Source organism: Poecilia reticulata, chromosome 1 (assembly GCF_904066995.2).
Source record: "Poecilia reticulata chromosome 1, P_reticulata-male-v2, whole genome shotgun sequence".
In the NCBI taxonomy this organism is placed as follows: Eukaryota; Metazoa; Chordata; class Actinopteri; order Cyprinodontiformes; family Poeciliidae; genus Poecilia; species Poecilia reticulata.
In genome coordinates, this window is record NC_088830.1 from 17,680,273 (window position 1) to 17,701,028 (window position 20,756).

The 20,756-nt window shown below is 37.9% G+C and overlaps 3 protein-coding genes across 30 annotated transcripts in view; 2 read left to right on the plus strand and 1 right to left on the minus strand.

Annotated features, from left to right (window-relative positions):
* The window catches only part of LOC103463217 (keratin, type I cytoskeletal 18), a 26,032-nt gene extending 21,776 nt beyond the window's left edge, over positions 1-4,256 (minus strand). For 2 of the 4 annotated variants that reach the window (XM_081607712.1, XM_081607700.1), the window contains exon 1: positions 4,119-4,200. The gene's annotated coding sequence lies outside the window, so the exon portion shown is untranslated. Of the gene's footprint in view, positions 1-4,118 lie in introns of all 4 variants that reach the window. The other 2 variants (XM_081607707.1, XM_081607702.1) reach the window with 2 other exon arrangements.
* On the plus strand, positions 4,254-10,704 carry LOC103463245 (keratin, type I cytoskeletal 19-like). The gene is made up of 8 exons (XM_008406488.3): positions 4,254-4,637; positions 5,786-5,868; positions 6,072-6,228; positions 8,245-8,409; positions 8,523-8,648; positions 8,812-9,032; positions 9,256-9,308; positions 9,916-10,704. Exons 1-8 carry the CDS (start codon positions 4,254-4,256, stop codon positions 10,020-10,022), a joined length of 1,296 nt encoding a protein of 431 aa, XP_008404710.1. The 3' UTR covers positions 10,023-10,704.
* Positions 10,705-14,135: 3,431 nt separating this feature from the next.
* Positions 14,136-20,756, plus strand: part of rims1b (regulating synaptic membrane exocytosis 1b) — a 64,126-nt gene continuing 57,505 nt past the window's right edge. For 5 of the 25 annotated variants that reach the window (XM_081607609.1, XM_081607617.1, XM_081607611.1 and 2 more), the window contains exon 1: positions 14,231-15,315. In XM_081607609.1, the coding sequence (XP_081463735.1) occupies positions 15,149-15,315 (167 nt within the window). In that variant the 5' untranslated portion in view covers positions 14,231-15,148. Of the gene's footprint in view, positions 15,316-20,756 lie in introns of all 25 variants that reach the window. The other 20 variants (XM_008406321.3, XM_081607589.1, XM_081607603.1 and 17 more) reach the window with 13 other exon arrangements.

A 20,756-nucleotide genomic window follows, 5' to 3' on the forward strand; every position in this document is an offset into this window, starting at 1 on the left:
TTAAATAATATACACACACTCAATATTACAAAAGAGATAAATGGAGGAAGTTGAGCGGAAAGGATAAAACCTTAACATTACACTAAAGCCCCAGTTATCTCGTTTTTCCACAGCTTCACAGCATCTGAGTGCAAAAAAACAATTACTGTTGTCATAATCAGTTGCGTGTGTCTTACAAAACAATTAATCTGGGAGTGGTGAGTTCAGATGTCATTTAGAGTTACATAGAAATAGGCAGGGCACATACTTCAAAACACGTCAGCTCGGATGAATTGTGCCAGAGTGAGACAACTCAATCATTTGTAGCTTCCTTATCAAGAGACTGAGACATAAAACTATTCAGATCAATAGTAGGTACATGAAAACTCTGTAAATAAAAAGACTAAAACAGCTCCCAGAGGCTATCATTAAACAAGAGCCCTGTGCTGAGCAGAGTAACGTGGGAAAGTGTAAATGACTTTGAAGACTAAATGGGAAGGAATACCTTTGAGAGCAAACCCTTTACTTTTCAACAAACATGACTGCATCAAAAAAAATACTAACCAAAGAGCAAAAACAATAATAAAAGGTGTACCCAGCAAACAAGAAATCAAAAGATTAGCAAAGAATCAAAAAAATAGCTGCACTGAGCTGAAAAACAATATTTCCATTTGCCATAATTGCACATTTAAAGATGCACTGTTGAATGCTAACACAAAATGTAAGTTGGCCCAAGCTAAGTGTTATAATCTATCATCCTCAGCCTTGCTGTTCCCCACATAAAGAAGGTTACTTAAAGAAGGTTCAAAATTTAGGCTTTTTTGTTGTTGACAACAAGCTGCTGTGTTGCTCTGCAGTGGTTTGAACTCGCCTTGCTCTGCAGGTTATCTTCTTTCATTTTTTATTTGGAACCTGAATAAGCACTTCTCAGGAAAAACAAATCAAACAGTAGAAAAACAAAATTTGATTTAATAACAGGAGTTAATTGTCCCCAAAATAAATCCTGTTAGTCACCTGGAACTGTCACACTTCATGCATCTTGCAATGAGAACATGATCTGTGGTTGATATGCTTCAGAAAATCTTACCAGCTTTGAGGGAAAACATGTTCCATCAGAGCCAATTTGAGATCTGAGGAATTCTCATTATGTAAATAGAAACTCTTTTGACAACTGCTGGGGGAAAAAAAAAAGGTCTGTTCCTTATAGCTTCTGTTTATTTAGGAGTAAATGCCATCTTCTGCCAAGACCAATATTTATCAGCTCAGTTAAACACCTCTGACTTGTAATTAGTCTTAAACCTTGCAGGAGGCAAAGACCAAAAGGGAGGGATGTGTGATTATTATCACAAATACAGCAGTAGTGGCAAATTGTGTAACTATAAATTTAAAAACAACACTCGATATTTCTCTCAAGTGGAAGATAATTTAAAAAATGCTTGGTATAGCGATTGATATGGATCAGTCAATCTTATCGAGGGATAATCCATTCCTAATATCTTGTATTCATTATTTTTAGTTTTCCACAATAGCCATCAATGTTTTTCTTATGTGCATTTTTAAGTAACGCATTACTTAAAAATGCGTTACAAATGGGAAAATTTGTAAGAACTTCCTAAATTTTGCAAAAAATTTATGCTCGCTTGAGATGGTTTTTGACTTTTCTGAAAAAGAGCTTATGCTAACTGAGGGATTTTCTGAATATGCTCTGATGCAGCAAACATTTACCTCACAAGCTGGTCAGCTGTTTGTACTGTCAGAATCACTAGAATTGCATTTCTTTATCTACATCACCTGCATGAACAACTTGGCTGACGACAACATATTCCTGAAAGCCTCACTCCATTTTTAGAAGATATGTTACTTGGAGCATTTTGTGAGAGCTGTTAATTTCATCATGTGAGAAGCAAGTGCAATCCTACAACGACTTGGACAACTAGCTACACTGCCAGACCAGGCAACAACAGGATTAATCAAAAGGCAGCCAAAGGCAAATTTGAATAACTTTTCAAAGTTGTAGAGATCCAAAGCTCATGCGGGATCTTCTCGTGACGTACGAAATAATGAGCTCTACAAATCTGGCTCTTATGAAAGAGTGGCAAAAAGAAAGTCATTGCTGAAAATTATATCAACGTATATGGAAGAAATAAAAACTGATTTTTTAATACACAGATTAAGATGAGAAAAGCTTTCGGTTCATGTGATATGTGTGCTGTTAATCACCCTCATGAATGCGCTACTCACCCCTCCTCGTTGCTCTCTTTCCTCCACAACTAGCAGCAGCCTAATAAGTTGAGTTTTTCAACTCTTAATAAGTTGGACAAACTCAACTGTTTCTGCCACATTAGCACATTGAGCAGCGCATACCCAAGGTTGATTGACAGAGCTAAGGCCTTCCTCCTGATTCTGGTTGTTTCTTGGCCGGGAGCAGTGCATTTTCATAGATTGTCATAGAGGTAGTTTTAACAAATATGTAAAAAAAAAACATTTTTCATAAAAGCCACATACTGTAGCATTAAATACTGAGATAAGAACACATACTTGAGTACAGAAGTACTCCTCCACAATAGCCTCATTAATTGCTGGAGCCTAAGGCAAAAGACTAATAAATGTTCAAAAATATCTTACTGTAAGATATTTTTTAACATTTACATCAGATCCTTTTAGGTAAATAATCCTTTGCTCCATAGACTCTTCAAGCACTAATGGAACAAGTGTTTCTGTACCGTAAGCCAGAGTTGGAAGATTAATTATATCTACCCTCATTGTATCAGATCTGAATGGATGTTGCATTTCAGTCAACAGCTGAGTTAGCCACTTGTTTACACAAAGCAGCTGCATGTCATAATTAACCACCTCATGTCAGTCTGTAGTTGCCCACTGGTAGTGATCTGGCATACATAGGCACACTAAATCTCTTTCTGCATAGATGGAGAAAAGGACTTCCTCATTTACTCAAGTTGGAGACATAAAAAATAAGACAAACACAAAGACTATACGGCATGTTATCAGTTGTTTTATAAGAGCAGAAATACGTTTTGTAAATGTTAACGTGCACGCAAATAAGATTTTGAACAGTTTTACAAAGAGAGAACTGTTGTTATTCACCAAAATGGAAAGTCATACATTAATCTATAAAAGGTTTGTGTTCCAACATGCAGACAAATTAGGAACAAATGCAGGAAATTCAGCTCCATTGTTAGCTCCAGGAAGTGCTCAACTAACAAAGATCAGTCAGTGGCGTGGCAGTAGGGAGGTTCAACAGGACTCCTAGGTAACTTCAAAATAAAAAGCAATCCCTCATACATTGTTTACAACTGACTTTTCAAGGTCCACAATCAGAAAGAAGTGGAAAAAGAAAGCCAGTGCTTAATTTTAGTTTACTTTCTTTTTTTTCTTTTTTTTCTACCATTCAGTGTGTTTTTTACAGGTCCCAATTTAGGCTAGCTTCAGCTGTCAACAGATGTTCTCACATTTGACTCTAAAATGAAAATCCAGGCAACAACATATTTAAAAGCATGACATATATTTCAACTGTGGTACAAAGCAGATACTTGAATCAGTCAGATGATGGTGCCAAACCTACAAAATGTAATGTAAGGGAGGTTGAGCAAGAGAGTGAGGAGGTCTGAATTTTCTGATCTCTTTAAGGTCTATTTATAATCCTTAATTGATTAGCACCAACTTTTGCTTCTAGTCATTGACTCTCGATACTGACATTGTTTTGACCCACAATTGTATGACTCAAACCAGTAAACTGGTGGCCATTCTTCCTATGGAAGCAGCAAAAGGGAAGTTTCTCAGCACTTTTCTTTATTTTTTTTGTACCTCCACCTCGGCTTTATTTTATCTATTAATAAGTGAGTGTGCGGAAATGATTAATAAATGATTTTAGCTAGACGCTGCGGTAAAACGGCCCGAAAAATTAATCCTACTGAGGAATTCCTTCGTTTTAAAGTTGAATTAATCAGAAGTAATTACAAGGGACGTTCAAAGAGATAAAATATGTCTCACACCTTTTTTAATGTCTCCTGAACTGTAACGTGGAATGACAGCCGTTACCTGACTGGGAATTAACGTGAATTCCGCGCCACACCACGCCCAGGTGGTCACACCTGGAATGGTAGCATCTTTCCACCTACCTGTCGGCCGCTCCCACCCGAGAAGGCTTATAAAATCCATCGTCCGCGCTGCCTCAGCACCGGTTCCTCCACACCGCCTCAGAGACGCTCTACCGACCCGTAGAAACATCACCACCAGCAGCAGTAGCAGCAGCCATGACCTCCTCGCGCTCAGGATTGTCCTCCTCCATGTCACTCTACTCCATGAGCTCCTCCAAGAGAGTCTCTCGCGGTACCAGCGTGTACGGCGGGGCCGGAGGCAGGAACGTCCGCGTGTCGTACGCTTCCAACGGTCTGGGCTCTGGCTTTGACCTGACGCAGGGGCTCGCGGGCGGCAACAACCTGAGCGTCACCACCAACGAGAAGGCGACGATGCAGAACCTGAACGACCGACTGGCCTCCTACCTGGAGAAGGTGCGCTCGCTGGAGGCTGCCAACCTTCAGCTGGAGACCCAGATCCGGGAATGGTACAAAAACAAGACCCCCGCCGTCAGGGACTACAGCAAGTACGAGGCAATCATCGAGGACCTGCGCAACAAGGTAAACTTTGAAACTTATAAACGCACATGAACTCTATAAACCACAGTTGAATGTTGGACTTTTTATTACACATAAAATAATATTACTACGATTAATAATAATAATAATAATAATAATAATAATAATGACCGTTGATGCCCAAAATTTCTATTCGTAGAAAAATATTTAAAAACATTTAGGCATGGCTGGATTTAGAATATCTCCCCTCCCCCTGGCAGAAAGTCAGGTGTGTGTCCCACGCATGTTTTTTGTTTTGTAAATGCAAATGACAAAAAAGTCATAAGCACGCATTATCTTCAATGTTTTTAGACCTAATGCACATAAAAAAAAATACAAAAAACTTATCTTAAGTGTCTTTCATAAACACTTCATCATTTAATTCCTTCATCCCGATGTTATAGTAACTACGTCATGCATGTCCCTGCATGACGTAGCGGTTTTGTTTTATTGCTATAAAACAAAAGTATTATAACAATAAAGGAGGCGTGGAGCATGGGCTTAAAGCTTGCTGCTATGTGACACGATGGAGGTGAAGTAAAAGGTGGGGCTATTGTTGTGGAACAGTTTTGAAACAAAACCCTGTGAATTAAAAGCTCAGAGTGAACCAGCAATTTTTTGTTATTACTTTATTTGTTTTTATTATCTATTCTTAATTCTTGAATTTTTTTCATAAAATAAATAATTAAACTTTTATTAGTCCCTAAAAATATTGATGGCACATTATTGGAGTGGTCATAACCCCTTTTGTACCACCTTTGGTGATGCCCCTACTACATCTAAAAATTTCATAAATAACCTATGCTCTGGTAGGCTACTGTAAAATATTCATTTTTAGTTGTTTTTTTTTCTACAAATTGGCTTTCTTGAAAATCTTTCTTCTTTAAGTCCAGTCCCCACCAGAATGCACCCTGATTGATGACATGCAGATGTTTTTCAACAGCATCCCCCAGGTGTTTGATTTTTCCAAGCAAAATCAAGAACAACTTGACATTATTTACATGTTGGAGCTTGAAGCAACTGTGAAGAAATGTGTTTTTCCCACACTCTTTGGAGAATAAACGAACATCCAATATAGGATGCACTCCAGTGAAAATTCAAAGTAAACTGACGCAATCACTAACACATCTGCATGATGGGTTTTTTTCCAGATAAGAGTCGCCACGCTATCAAACTGCGAGTTGATGCTGCAGATCGACAATACCAAGCTGGCAACAGACGACTTCAAAGTGAAGTAAGTGAAAATAATTTATTTTCCAGAGATTTACTAATGATGTTGGGCATTCACACGGTTGAGTCAGATCAACCGGACATTTTTGCAGACTCGTACCAGTAAGTAAAGTTGAAAAACAGGTGGAGCCAGTTTGGTTGCACTTTTTTTGTTTGTTCATTGATGCTGTTAAGCAGTTACAGCAACACAAACCTCTCTCGTCACAGGTTTGAGAACGAGTTGGCAATGCGCATGTCAGTGGAGACGGACATCGCTGGCCTGCGCAGAGTCTTGGACGACTTGACCATGACTCGGGCCGACTTGGAGATGCAGGTGGAGGGTCTGAAGGAAGAGCTGATCTTTATGAAGAAGAACCATAAAGAGGTGAGATACTGACAACAGATCTGTAATGATCAATGGTTCAGCTTAGCTAACAGGCATGGGAAACAAGGAAATTCTCACAGTATGTCCTTGACTAAAACACCATGACATTGTTGATATTTAAACAAAATAAAACTAAATTGACTTAATATCTTTAATTTAAACCTCAGAAACATCAAGAAGATATTTTATTGCTAAAATAATGCCACATACAGAGCTTTGATGTTTTTTTTTTTGTTTTTTTTCCCCCCATTTCGATTGATAGACCTTGACCAGATTTTAGAATAAACAACCACTAAATTTGGAAGGAGCTTTGAAGTGTACATTGTGCAGCATATGCATACTGTTTTGCCACTCTGTTTGTTATAGTAACACCAGAACAACAAACCGATTTTAGCCGATTAAAAAGTGGCTATCTGCTCTGCTAGCCTGCAGTCAGTTGCTTAACAGACAAGCCATTGGTTGCTCAAACATTAAAGACATTATTATTTTAATAAGAGTCATTAGTGGCATTCCTTTAGTTTACACCTCACTAATGTTTTATGTTTCATGATAAAATATTATGTCTTTATTGCAAGTGGGAAAGACGACCATGAGAGTCTTTGAGTCAGCTGACCATCAGTGCAGAGCAACAGGAGGGGCAGAAGGAAATATTATGTTACTTTATGGTTTCTAGAACATGTCATTCATCAAGACACTTTATCAGGCATTGCATGAAAAGGACTTTTGATCCAATAATCCCATGAGGTAGATGTTTATGAGACCTCTGCCTATTCATCAAACTTGTTTTTCTCAAAAACCATGCCTATGGGATCCTATACCTGCCTAAAATGGCTTCATGCAAAGTCCTTGTTTACTGAAAACAAAATATAATAAAAATGTTTTGAACCTATTAATTGAGTCATGCAACAAAAACAGTACTATCTAATAGCTGAAATAAAATTTTCAATGAGATAATAAAATATATATTTTTGCTGTTGAGAAAATGCTAACACAGACTGCTTTGTTTTAACTGATGTATGTGCTGGATGCATTTTAATATCTTAATTTCCCAAACATATTGAATCGTATTGATACAAGAGTAATCAATTATTATTTATTTATTTATTTATTTATTTATTTATTTATTTATTTATTTATTTATTGAATTTCTTAAACAAAAGGATACACATAGCAGGAATCTGTCTAAAAAATGACTGATACTCTGTCCCGTAACATATCTGGACACCTCATGTATCACAACTAATACTTAATACTGTAAACTGTAACTACTATAAAACATTGTACAGCAAATTTACCTCAGACTACTGCAAGTCTCAAATCTGAGTTTGTGTTTGTAGCTCACTAAGGCTGGTTTAAGTATATTCCACACGTACCAAACATATTAATTTAGAACTATGAGATTATTTCTTATAATACAGTACAAAGGGTTAAACAATAGGACTGTAATGATTTTTGAGAGCATCACTTAAAAAAAGAACTCTGTATAACTTGCTGATCCATTTCTCACAAATACAAATTTGACCCCCAGACTACCAGCAATGCATTCAGGTAAATGTACAAGAAGAAAAATTCAACTTAAAACATTGAAATTAGGAACAGAGAATTGAGGCACACATCAGTCGTTTGTCAGAGAAACTTTAGGCAAAAAAGAAAGAAAAATATTAACTCACCCGTGAAACAAGTATAGATCTCCAAGCAAATGTAATTATTTTTTTTTACAAACAAAATTTGTCGAGACTGACTGTTGAGCCAAAATTGACACACCTTTGAAAAGCCGCCAACCCTGAGGCTACCAAGAATGACTCAAGCAAGATCGTCTGATGATTACAAGTCTCACATCACCCATGCTAACAAATCCTTTTTAAACACCAGTCATCATTGCAAGAACAAAGAAGATCCAGTGAATGTCCAGACATTGTTCACAATTTTTTTTTAATCTAAGACTTTAGCACTTCTCCAGAACTCACTTCTCTCTGTTCTTCATCTTTAACTGTGTTGTCCTTTTTTTTTTTTTAGGAAATGGAAGGCCTGCGCAATAACATGCAATCCAGCTCTGTGAATGTTGAGGTTGATGCCAAACCCCAGGAGGACCTGTCCAAGATCATGGAAGATATGCGATCTCAGTATGAGAACGTTGCAGAGAAGAACCGCCGTGAGATGGAAGCCTGGTACAAGGACAAGGTGGGGAAAGTCGGACAGAACGCGACTAGCTTTGTATTCATTTCATGCTCAAATTTAAGAGAAGGCTTGGAGAGTATTTAGGGTTGTTTTACGTCAATCTTGATATCTTTCAGTTTGACGAGCTGAGCAAGAAGATGGCAAGCAGCACAGAGACTATAGAGGTCTCCCGAAGTGAGATCAGCGACCTGAAAAGGAGACTTCAGAGTCTGCAGATAGAGCTACAGTCCCAGCTTTCACTGGTAATCCACTACACTAGTAGAAGTAACATGAACAATCCAATCATAAATCATTTAACATGTCCGTTACCATTTGTAACGACCTCAGGTTTTATATGCAATGTCCAAAAAACAAGCAGTTAGTCCTCAGTAAGCACTAAAATAACTTGCTTGTTCTTCTGAGCAGAAAAGTAGCTTGGAGGGCGAGCTGCATGACACAGAGTGCCGCTACAGCCTTAAGCTGCGCCAACTTCAAGAAATGGTGGACAGCCTGGAGGCCGAGATCGCCAATATGAAGTTGGACATCGAGCGACAGGCCTCAGAATACCAACGCCTGCTGGACATTAAAACCAGACTGGAGATGGAGATAGCAGAGTACCGAAGACTGCTGGATGGGGAGGATGTGAAGTAAGAAAAAATTGATCAAAGGCAGTAGAAATGTTTGAAACGGTCTGTAGCATAGGAGACAGGTTTAAGATGCACTTTCACATAATGGTGTAAAGGATTATATTAGATGAACACGAGTCCTGAGTGAAAATAACTGAGCACTTACCGTGCTTTACCATGTAACTGACATAATGTCTGTTTCAGACCGTATGAACAAAAAAACTAACTGTTGTCTTTCTTCCAGGAAAAATATTGTTGTGGAAGTGAAAGAAGTTAAAAAACAAGTAGTAGAAGAACGTAAGTTTGCTGCAAGGCAGTGTTTTGCTTAAATTTATATTTACATCTTCTGCAATGTCAAGCTTAACTTTCCCAGTTATGGATGTATGTAGAGGACTGCTAAATGTTTACTATTTGCCAAATAGCAAAATGGATTTAATATATTTTTTATTTACTTAATTTTTCCATCTCTTTAAATCTTTTTTTTTTGTTTACATATATTTTCGCCATATTTGGTTGCACTGACTTTTAAGTTATGTAACTTGTGTCGGGACTGAAGTGAGGGGAGATGGAGATCAGCGCTTTGTGATGATCTCTCCAACATTGTTTTGCCGTCTGATTTCTTAAGATATTGCAATAATTAATTGCAAAACAATTTAATTTGCCAGCAAACAAAATATATCACATTCTTTTTATCAGAAGCTTCACACATATTTGCATAAATGGAGCACATCTTGAACACTACAGTTCTTGGTTATTCAGATTCATTGTCTAGCAGCGAGGAAACACATTTGTCTATGTTGCAGTTTAGTGATTTCATAGCTCTATGACAGATATTGAAGAGATATATGTTATCATCCACGCAAGGTAAAAGTAATAGTTTTTTTATTATGAATGTCTTCCACAGATAAACCGGTCATTACCAAGAGGACAAAAGTGGTGATTGAAGAGCTTGTGGACGGAAAAGTGGTGTCACGTACAGAAGATGTAGACACTTCAGTCGTCAGCAACTAAACTGAGCCAAAAAACAATCAAGAAGCAGCGTCTTTTGTATTAAGGTCTCTGAGAAACACAGAAAGTATAACTATTTACCTTCCAGATCTTTGTGTAGCTTAGATGTTTCGATTTTTTTCATCACGTTATTTATTTTGACTTAAAGACTGGAGGACATATGCAAAGCTAGAATTACTTTGAAAATTCTGTGCTTAGAAAGCCAGACTACATAAGCAGTAAAACTATAAGCTACATCAGAAAAAGAAATCCTATTCCAGGTATTGCACCTGCGGGAATAAAGTCTTATAATGATAAAAATGAACAAGTGCAAAGGTTTTTGGCTAGATTTAGAAAAACAAATATTAGCTCCCCTTTCTGTGTTGTTGTTGGTTTATAAGAGGCTGTCACTTTGAGTGTGAAAGGTTATGAAAAAACGTATTTCTTGTTCCTAATATTTAAAAATGTTAAGGTGCTGCATTTGGCGTATTCTACACTCTCAAGTGACATATTGCTAAAGCGACTGGTATCACTTTTTTAAAGGGAACCACTGTCCGGATTCCTGCTTTGGTTGAAGTGTTTCTGATCAACTCTCGCCCCCTCTGAGAGTTGTATCTGTTTATTATTTTTTTCTGAAAAGTTGTGTGTGTCTTTATCTTGTTTAATTTCCATTTCTAATGACAATAAAGAAGATTGGCAGAAAACATTATTGTGTTTTCAACCATTTTTCTATTGCAAACACACAAGGTGAGATGAAAAGAGGTGGCATAGTAATAAATGAAGCAATTTTGTTTACATGACAATTAGATACAGGTTGAAGGAAAGTCACAGAGAGTTTAGCTGCCCTGATCACTGAGAAAAACCCCCCAAACAATTAATATATTCTACCAAATGACAGGAGATAGATAACAAATAACAGGTGGACAAATAAAAACTATTAACCTGTGACCACAAAAGTATCGGGTGTAATAAATTAAAAACCAAGGGGTGTATTCAGGAGTGATGAATAAAACTTAGCTGACCTATGTAGATACAGGAAAGGAGACGGTAATGTAAATGTAAGGATTATTACACAGCACTGCAACCACTACTGAAATGTCACAAGACAAGAACTCCAGCTCTCACTGACTAAAGAAGAAATGACAAGATTAATCAAAAGCTAAGACCATATAAAGTTAAACCAGGGGAAAAATCAACAAGTGTGTTATTGATACAAACTGAAACCTTTTTTAGTCTATTTGGGCTTTTGTATATTTAGGTTAGTACATTTTGCCCTGTCTGTCAGACATTATCATCTGAGAATTTTCTTGTCAATATTCTATTAAAAAGGTATTTTTCCTGCCCAAATGGCACACTGCAGTTGAAGGTCATTTAACTGAATTATATTTTATCCTTTAAAGAAAAAAAAAGTAGTTCGTAATTAACATATGAGATACAGAGATATGACATAAAGTCAAGTACTAATCTCTTTACTAAGTTCTCAATTTTGGCCCTTTTTATTTTTTTTTATTTTTTACCTCTGATCTGATCATTCAATTTAGCAAACATTTACCAAAAAAGTTTGGAAATGCCTTTTCATATGAGATTTTTTATTTTATTTTAAAAGTTTACTATTTTTATGAAGAGATTTGCTCCATCTTTAATGTCCATCTTTCTGATCATATCTCCCTTGTTGCTACTTTAATCCACAATATGCACTGTTTTAAAATGTCCACTAGATGTCAGTATATTCACGATAATTTTTATTATGTATTGTCACTCATTCTTTTTTTCATAAATTTCCAAAATGAAAAACTTTAATTTTGTTACATAATTATTTACAACATTTAGCTTATTAAAAAGGCATGTTGCTGAAGCAATTTTTTTTATTGTTTCATTATTAATTTTTTCAATTAAAGCTTTCTTGTAATTGTACTAGAACATGCATGTATCGATATAGGCAAAGCAAAGCTGTTTTACTCTTGAAAATTAGAGATGGAAATGTTACACAATATTCCATTTCCTTCACATATGTGTCTCTGGTTCTTATCTGTGAAGGTTGTGTTGTTATTTTCATAGTTGATGAAAAGATTTATTTACAAATATTTATTTCTAAATAAATACATAACCATTTCAGAAGTAATAGCTATAGTCATATAAATTCTTAATTATATAACAAAGTTTAGTTCAGTGTATTTTATATTGATTATGTTTAGATGGATTTAAATGTAATTTGCTTATAATTGAGTCGGTGTCTTTTGTTGGCAGTAGGTCTAACAAAACTCTTAAAAGATTATTATTCTTAAAGAGAGAGAAAAAAGAGATAGACAGGGCAGGGGGAGATAAATTATCTGTGCTGGAATAAATTTGTAGAAGAGTAAAAACAAAAAACACGTTCTTTCTTTAAGTAAAATAAAAAAATAAAATATCTTAGATATGAATAGCATAAATTTGTCCATTTTTATTGTCTTTTATATTCCGTCAATTTTCTCCAGATATCGCAGATAGCTGAACGATGACTTATCTACATATAAAGCACTGATTTTGTTTCACATGTTTCATGTTAAATTTAGGCCCCATATATTAAAAGTATCTTTGTAGATAGTTATCATTACGTTTTTGCTGGTTAGTAATCTTACACATCTTTCAACTTATATACGCAAGCATAACCGGAAATATATGGTTTTAGAGTAGACGACTGACATTCTGAATGGCTGAAATCCGAATTATGACTGTCTCTCCGTTAAGAAGATCCTGCCTCACTATTCTAGTGTTAATCGGGTTGCCATAGACCTCTAGGGACGTCTCCACGAAGCACGTCTCTGTAGCACGAATCTGTCATTTGGAGCTTTTTGTTCCCCAGTCACGACCTAAATGATGACAAAATCCTGCACCACGGGAAGCTGACGCCACCGCGGTACAGTCACCTCCTCGGTGACGTCGGCTGACGGAGGCAGCAGCAGCAGCAGCAGCAGCAGCAGCAGCAGCAGCAGCAGCAGCAGTCAGGGTTGATGCCATCTGCTGGACGGTGGCAGCCACGCTCTCGGCATTACGTCATCCGGGAGAAACCGGTGCCAGGTCCAGATCGGTGAAGCCCGGGAGTCTGGTTCTGAATGTAAAGCAGCGTGGAAAGAGGCAGTTATGAAGCTATGAAGATCAATTTAAGACAGGACAGGAGGGATGTGAAACTAAAACGTATGAATTTCTAATTTAACACATGGATTGGACTACAATACCTCTAGATAGAGCTTAGATAGAGCTATAGTAATACATGAAGGCACCGTGGAATATAATAGAATAGAAAAACAGAGAATAGAATAGAGCAGATTTTATAAGACAATAGCCTTTTTTGATCCAAATCACTTTGGATGATATAAAATATATGGTGTTGTAAAAGGTTTTGGGTCTGTGAATTATTCACACTTTTTCTTACATATTATACTGGGATTTTATCTTATAGCTCGACTAGTATATAATTGTGAAAAGGTAAGTCAGTGTTAATATGTAAAAATATGTTTGATTTATTTGTATTCCTCCTCACTATTTAAAGACAGAGCTAACAGAGTATTAAGATTTTTTATTTCTTTTTTTTGCTTAAGTGAGAGTAGCAATACTTCATAACAATGTTACTCAAGTGAAGTAAATGGCACATTGAAATAAAACTAATCTTAAAACTAAATTTTTGCCAAAAAGTTACATAAGTAATTGTAACTGAATAAATGCACACCAATACATATCAATCATCAAGGTTTGCCTCATATTCTCAATTGGGCTTAAATGCAGACTTTGACTGGGCCATTCTGACACGTTAACATGCTTTGATCTAAACCTGTGAATTGTAGCTTTAGCTGTATGTTTTTGATCTCTGCCCTGTCCTGCCACAGGTCTTTTGGATTCAAGATGATTGTCTTGTATTACACTTTTTAGCTTGATCCAGCTTTCCATAAACTCTGAACAGATATCGTGTCAGTGTTGAAGAACAAGCACAATGTTGCCACCGCCACGTTAGGTGCAGCATGCGTTTTCAGCCTTGCACAGCCATATTTGTTAGAAAAATGTTTCACAAATAAAACTATGAAACTGTTGAATTTCCCAGGTTTACATTTGCATTTAGTTCCCTTTCACTTAGGTAGCCCAAAAATAATATTCAATGCAGTGCCTAATTAAAAACTATAGGACCCTTCTGAGTGATTTAATTCTAGTATAAAGACACCTGTTCATTAAAAGCCTCACAGATTTAATAAAAAAAAGAAATAATATAATTAAGAAAACAGAACATTCACTTCTGCTCTCTAACTCAACAGACAGGCTCACATGAAAAAAACCCCAAAAACATTTATGACTGACACCGTTCAAATTCAACAGCAAAAAGTTGTTTGGGTTACACAAAAACATGACATTTTAGATAATAAACCCATATTTAAAACTTTGCAGAGACGTGAACGTCAGTTGAGCTGCTGTCCATGGTGCTGAAACACTTCTGCACTTGATGTTTTAAACTGACTGTATTCATTTTTAAATTGAGCCAATAAAGCGGTACAACGTATCGCGAGAGGAGGAAAGAAATGTTAGATTTATACATGATTTGCGTATTCATGTGGAGTGGGACTGCTTTTAAATGAAAACGCCGGGATGTGGCGTGTACAAGCTTTCAGATCATGACGGTGACGAGCCAGTCCTCACATGATTAGACGCTCCTCCGCAAAAAAAAAAAAAAAAAAAACACCAGAGAGGGAGGAAGGAGGGCTCCATTCCCAGGGAGGCAGCGGAGAGGCACCGAGGACTCCGCCTTTACCGCCCCAACGTCCAAGCACCAGTCCGGGGTGGGGAAGAGGGAAGAGACACGCCGCAGGCCTGACGAAGAGATTCGAAACGCGAGCGTGAGGAGAGACTAAATAATAATAATAATAACAAAAAATACGGAGATGGGCTCGCCGTGAAGGAGTAAAGACGGGGAGGTGGGGGAAACACCCAGAGGGGGCGCAACACAAAAGCACAACTAGAGGTGCCTGCAACCATGAGCCGCTGCTCGCCTAAGCCGCGGCTGCCGCTGCTACTCCGCCCGGGGAACACGTCGTGAGGTGCGCCTCAGGAACCTGTTAGCCGAAACGACACGCCGAGGAGAACCAGGAGGAGGTGGTGGTGGAGGTGGGGTGGTGGTGGTCGAAAAGATGTCCGCCTCGGTGGGGCCCCAGGGCGGCCCTCGCCCACCCACCGTGCCGCCGTCCATGCCGGATCTGCCGGACCTTAGCCACCTCACCGAGGAGGAGCGCAAGATCATCATGGACGTGATGGCTCGGCAGAAGAAAGAGGAAGAGAAAGAACAAGAGATGCTGAAGTAAGGCCAACACTTTAAAAAAAAAACTGTTTCTGAAGTCATAAGGCATAGCTTAAGAAATAGAGGTTAGAGGTAATCTCATACAACCATCGACCATCATTTTTGCGCCTCTACAGCCGTAATAAAGATGTGAGACGCGAAACTATCATAAGATTTACAGCTTTTTCTTCCCCAAATCAAATCAATAAGCGGTCATGGTGGGTGACGATGGCCTGAAACAGGGTCAGGATCCGTTACAGGTGCTGGTCCGAGGATGGGGTGTGACAGAGGGGGAAAGGAGATGGAAGGATGAATCATAGCCTCGTATATCTTTCACCCATTCATTTTCATCAATGGAGGACTACTGCACCCCAACCCTCAGTTTTACACATCCACCTTCAACTCCGCGGTGATTTCCCATTTTACGCACGGCCAAATGGCGTGCGCCGTATCGGTGTGGGCTGCTGGGAGCATCGTACACGCACACACACACACACACACACACATTCACACACCGTGTGAGTGTGTCCATGCGTGCGTGTGCAAGGAAAAGTGACACTGCCAAACCACTAGCGAAAAAAAAGCTGCTTTACGATGAGTACGACTGTGCGCTGTGCGAGCATTTGTGCGTTCCTCTTCCCAGAGATGAAGATGGGGTGTGGTTGGAACATCCAGCAGGCCTGAACAGACTGGAACAGAGTGTAAAATTATTGTAATATGTTTGCAAACGCTACGTGCAGTGATCAGATTGCAGTCCGTCGAAGGAGCCTCTCTGAAAAAGAAAAGAAAGAAAGAAAAAAAAAACCTGGTACAGTCGAACCCCATTGATAGGACTGGATGTACTTCAGCTGCCCCAGAGAATGTGTTTGCATCAACCCAGGCAGTTCTGGGTTGATGCAGAGCTCGCACTGTAACCCCAGCCCATACACCTCCAACCCACCCCAACAGTGAGGGTCTCTGCCAGAACTGTTTATCAGGCATGCAGCATCCTCAGGTTTTTGCTCTGGTTCTAATGGCTGGCTTCATTTCCTGACTGCAGCCTAAAGGGAAGCTCTGCGAGGGCCCCTTGAGAGGAAGGGATGTATTTAATGTTCCATGAGGCTCAGGCGCAGGTTCATAATGGCTTCATCATCTGGCTAATCATTAATGGAGCCAGGGCACCATGAACAGGGGACAGATGGGATTTTTGCAGAAATGTGCCGATAATTGCGAGGCAGCCTCCGACGTTTATTACAGTACACAGTTTATTCAGACGCTGATATTAAATGCATCTCATTGCTCCTCCTCTTGACTGACTGTGACAGTTCTGTGCCTAACAAAGTATTGTGTAACTTTTCCACATTTCGTCTCAATCGCCATAAGTTTGTTTGGATTTTAATAGTGCTTCATTCCATAAAGCATCGCAAAGATAACTATGAGTGATGGTTTTCAGTATTTTTCCTTTTCAAATCAAAATCTGTATTTTTGGATATGTGTTGTACATGTGTTGCCCATCTCTTAGGCAGTGCTTTATAGAACCACCTTTTTGCTGAAACTGCAAGTTTTTTGATTGCATGCCTCTACCTGCTTTGGCCATGAAGAGGCAGAAAATTGCTGTTGCCCACAATAGCTCAAGCTCTGTCAGAGTGGATAGCGGTGGTCTGGAACATCAATTTTCGGTTCCATTGTCGCTCTGTATGTGCTTAGGGGAGTTGTCCTGCTGGAAGGTGGACCTCCAGTCGTTTGCCACCTCTATCATCACAACACTAGTGTGATGGCACCGCCGTGTTGAAACGCCATGTTCAAGAAGATATTCAGTGTTAGTTTTCAGTCACATGTATCATTTTTGAATGTAGGTTAATAATAGGTTTAATTTTAATTACACAAGTGGACGCTGCCTACTAATCACGTTACTGCTGAATTCAAGTTGTTACACTGGATTTTTATTTAAAGTGAAATCATAACTTACTGATGGCGGGAAACAACTTATACAGTTTATCCAGCCAACAGTTTATTACTTATGTGACAACATTTTGATTGGTAGCTCATGTGCATTAAAGTATACTTAACAAAAAAAAACAAACAAAAAAAACAAATACAAACCAATGAAAGATGGCAGGAAATCCTACATAAAAGTTAAAGCCTATAAAAAAAATATCTGTGGTAATGTCTGCAGTCGTTATGCATTATTACTTATAGATGTTTGAGTGCAGCTAAAACAAGCAGTGCTTTATTTTTATGACAATTTCTTATGAAATGAAAAGATGTTTTAGAGCTCCGACGTACGAGCGTTAAGGAATATCCAGTCTGCTGAGACAGTCCCACCTGCCAGCCCTGTCCAGTCTGTCTGCAGAGCTGTCTGAGACTGCAGCACCTGGCACTGATAAGGTTAAACTGATACTGACTTCTATCTGTCCAAGCTTCAAGCAAACGGCCTGATCTGGAACACCTGCTACATCTATTGTGTAAGCAACACCTGAGCGTTCTTTCACGTTCCAGACCTCCAAAAAAAAAAAAAAAAAACTAAACATCAATAACAAAAAAATGGGACTTTGTATTCTTTGCCAGCCAAAAATTTCTCATCAAGTCCCTGGAAATTGTTTATATTTTATTTTTAATTTATCTTTATTTATAAAGATAAATTGAGATCCATTGAGATCCATTGCTCTCATTTACAAGAGAAACACGTTTCGATAAAACAACAGAATCTTATTTACATGTTTTACAATTACATGATATACAATTCATGTTCGCAAAATCTAATCATAATGAAATATGTTTATGCTCAGAAGACTGAATGCTTTACAATGTTTTGGTTGAACCTGCAGCCAGAAGCTGAATTGGTGTATTTGCACATTAGGCTAGCAGAAAAAGAAAAAAAAAAACAACAACTAATGACTAATAACAGGGTGTTTGTGTTAGGATTTGATTTTAAGTAGAAGAAAATTTTGGTTCAAATTTCAAATTTTTTAGCTTGTATACTTGCTGACCTGTCCTAAACTTAGCTAAATTAAAGACTTTTTAATTTTTTTTAACCTATTTGAAAAATTAAATACTTCTTTCAACCACATTTCGGCATAGCTAGAAGTCTTCATGCAGACATCTTTTCACTTTTCAACATTTCATTTTGTTTAGATGACAGCAAACATTTCTTTGCTGTCTTTTATGTAAAATGATGCTCTTAAGGTATGACTCATATATAAGAGCAGCACCCATTTTTTTTCTTTTTACAGTAATCTTGCTTTAAAAATATTTTACACAAGCATAGTTTGAACTCTTGGTTCATTTTCGCTGGTGTTTCCTTTTTTTGATGATGTTAGTGTCCTATACCGAATTGAACTCTTTTTCTTTAAAAACAATGCCATCTTTAAGAACGACATACTGGCCTTGATTCTTGTTGTTTCAAGGACTGAGTAAAGAATTAAGCCTTGAACTTTAAAATAACTTATCAATGAAGCAATTTAATGTTGGTGCTGTGAGTGCATGAGATTGTTGACACTGACATCATACATGACATTAATTATATCAAACACATTTCGAGAGCGTTTGTTAGTCAATGCACTTTAATTCTTCAAAATACAATTTCTAACAGAGCTGCTACTGTTGCCTGAAGAAGTCCTCTTTGCTTTCTATTGTTAACTTATTAGCACTGTCCTGATCTATTTTTGTCTTTGTTGTGTAGATGGTTTGGCCATTAGTTTAATATCACCACACGTTCAATCTTAGCTCTAAAAGCGTTTTGGTGGAGGAACATAAATCAGGAGACAGTTTAATGTTTGTTTTTTTTATCCTGCTTAAGTGTTCAAGGGGTCATAGGAGAAATAAGGAGGCTCATACAACAAATGAAAAGTGGTGCTCTTATAGTCCCCACAGTTTGTAAATGTGAAAACTATTGGTAACAATGCTAGTTTAAGTCACTAAAAAGGAGCACGCTGTTTAGGCGTTGCAGACTCCTCGACAGCAGATGGTGAGAAAAAGACATCAAAACACGCGGCGCAGATGGAGGGAGACGGAGGCAGGATTTAGAGGTTTTTAGCATTAGAGTGGTTGTATGACAGGGAGAAAAAAATGGAAGACTATAAGAATGAAGAAATCCTATTCCAACAGAGATGGGCTCTCTCTGTTTGCTTCCTGATGCCTCTGCCTTTAAGGGGTGCATGAAGAGGTCAGTAAAGGTCTCGTTCATGTGAGCCGTCGAACACAGATACTGTTTTACAAAAGGTTACGTATCTATCCGTGGGCTCTGTTTTTCCTTATCAATATTTAGACTTATAGGTCAGAAAACTTGTACTGAGAGTGTTGAACCTGTGGCTTTCGACGAGCATTTTAAACCTGCCTCTCATACTTTATAGAGAGTGCTTGTGTTTGGTTGTAAAGCTCATGTTCTAACACTACATTAACTACGTTTTAAACATTGTTAATAGGCCACAGTAGTCTAACTGTCACAAGCCTCTTTGGGTTTTTGCTCCATTAACACAAATTCAGTGTCAGGCCAGTAGATGGCTGTAACATCAACATTAATGACCGACTGACTTTTTTATTTTCAACACAGACCATCAATATTATGCTTTACTGACTTCTTTTGGGGAAAGGGGGGCAAAATTGATCTTTTAACTAAATAAAATAAATAATAAAGATAAAATAAATAAATATACTTATACGTTTGTAGTTGTAATTTAATATAAATTAAAAAAAGGTCAAGGGATATGTGTTGCAGAAAACTAAGTACACTTCACTCTGAACGTGTTGCGGTAAGACACGGTCTTGGGAGTGTCATGCTGTGGAGATGCTGTTCTTCATCGGGGTCAAGACATTTTTGACTCTCTGTTCTTAGATAACCCCTCTCTGTAGAAGCCTGTCACTTCTTAGCCTTGATTTTAAGACTTCTCTGATCACCTTATGTCTCAAAGTTTCTTTGCGTTGAAAACGTGAGCAAAACAAACCCACAGGTTGTATGATGCTGTTTTTTTAGAAAATGAAAGGAAGAACTTTATAGCAGACTTAAGAGTTTCTTTTTTTTCATACAGAAAAATGCAAATGTTGAATTATGGATTAGTGCTGAAAATAGCACTCACATGGAAGCAGTTCCTGAAATATTTAGGTATTCATTTCACAGGCTGCTGTTGATGATCTGGATCTTTTCTGCTCTCCCTTCCTATTAACCTGTTTCAGTATTGACCCAAAACTGAATTTAAGTCAGATACATTGCAGACTGAGTTATCTTGTGTGAACATTCAATCCTGCTTCATACACCCACTCAGACAAATGAAGCTCGTGTATTTTATGTTTTTAAATCTCGTATCATGACAAGAAAATGTACACAGTTTATTTCAAATATCTGACTGAGCTTCTGTGTTTTAGACGAAGTGGCACAAACTGAGGCAGATTGCTTTGCTGTTCTCTTGTGCTGTATACCAAGCTGGTAGTGAGCATGTTGTGCTGTTGGTTGATGCACTGACTGCTGAAACAGCTGCAGAGGGTAT

Coding starts and splice junctions, on each gene's coding strand:
- LOC103463245 (XM_008406488.3), top strand. CDS start 4,254: ATGACCTCCTCGCGCTCAGGATTGTCCTCCTCCATGTCACTCTACTCC. Junction 6,229..8,244: donor TGAAGAAGAACCATAAAGAG/GTGAGATACTGA, acceptor TTTTTTTTTTAG/GAAATGGAAGGCCTGCGCAA. Junction 8,649..8,811: donor TACAGTCCCAGCTTTCACTG/GTAATCCACTAC, acceptor TCTTCTGAGCAG/AAAAGTAGCTTGGAGGGCGA.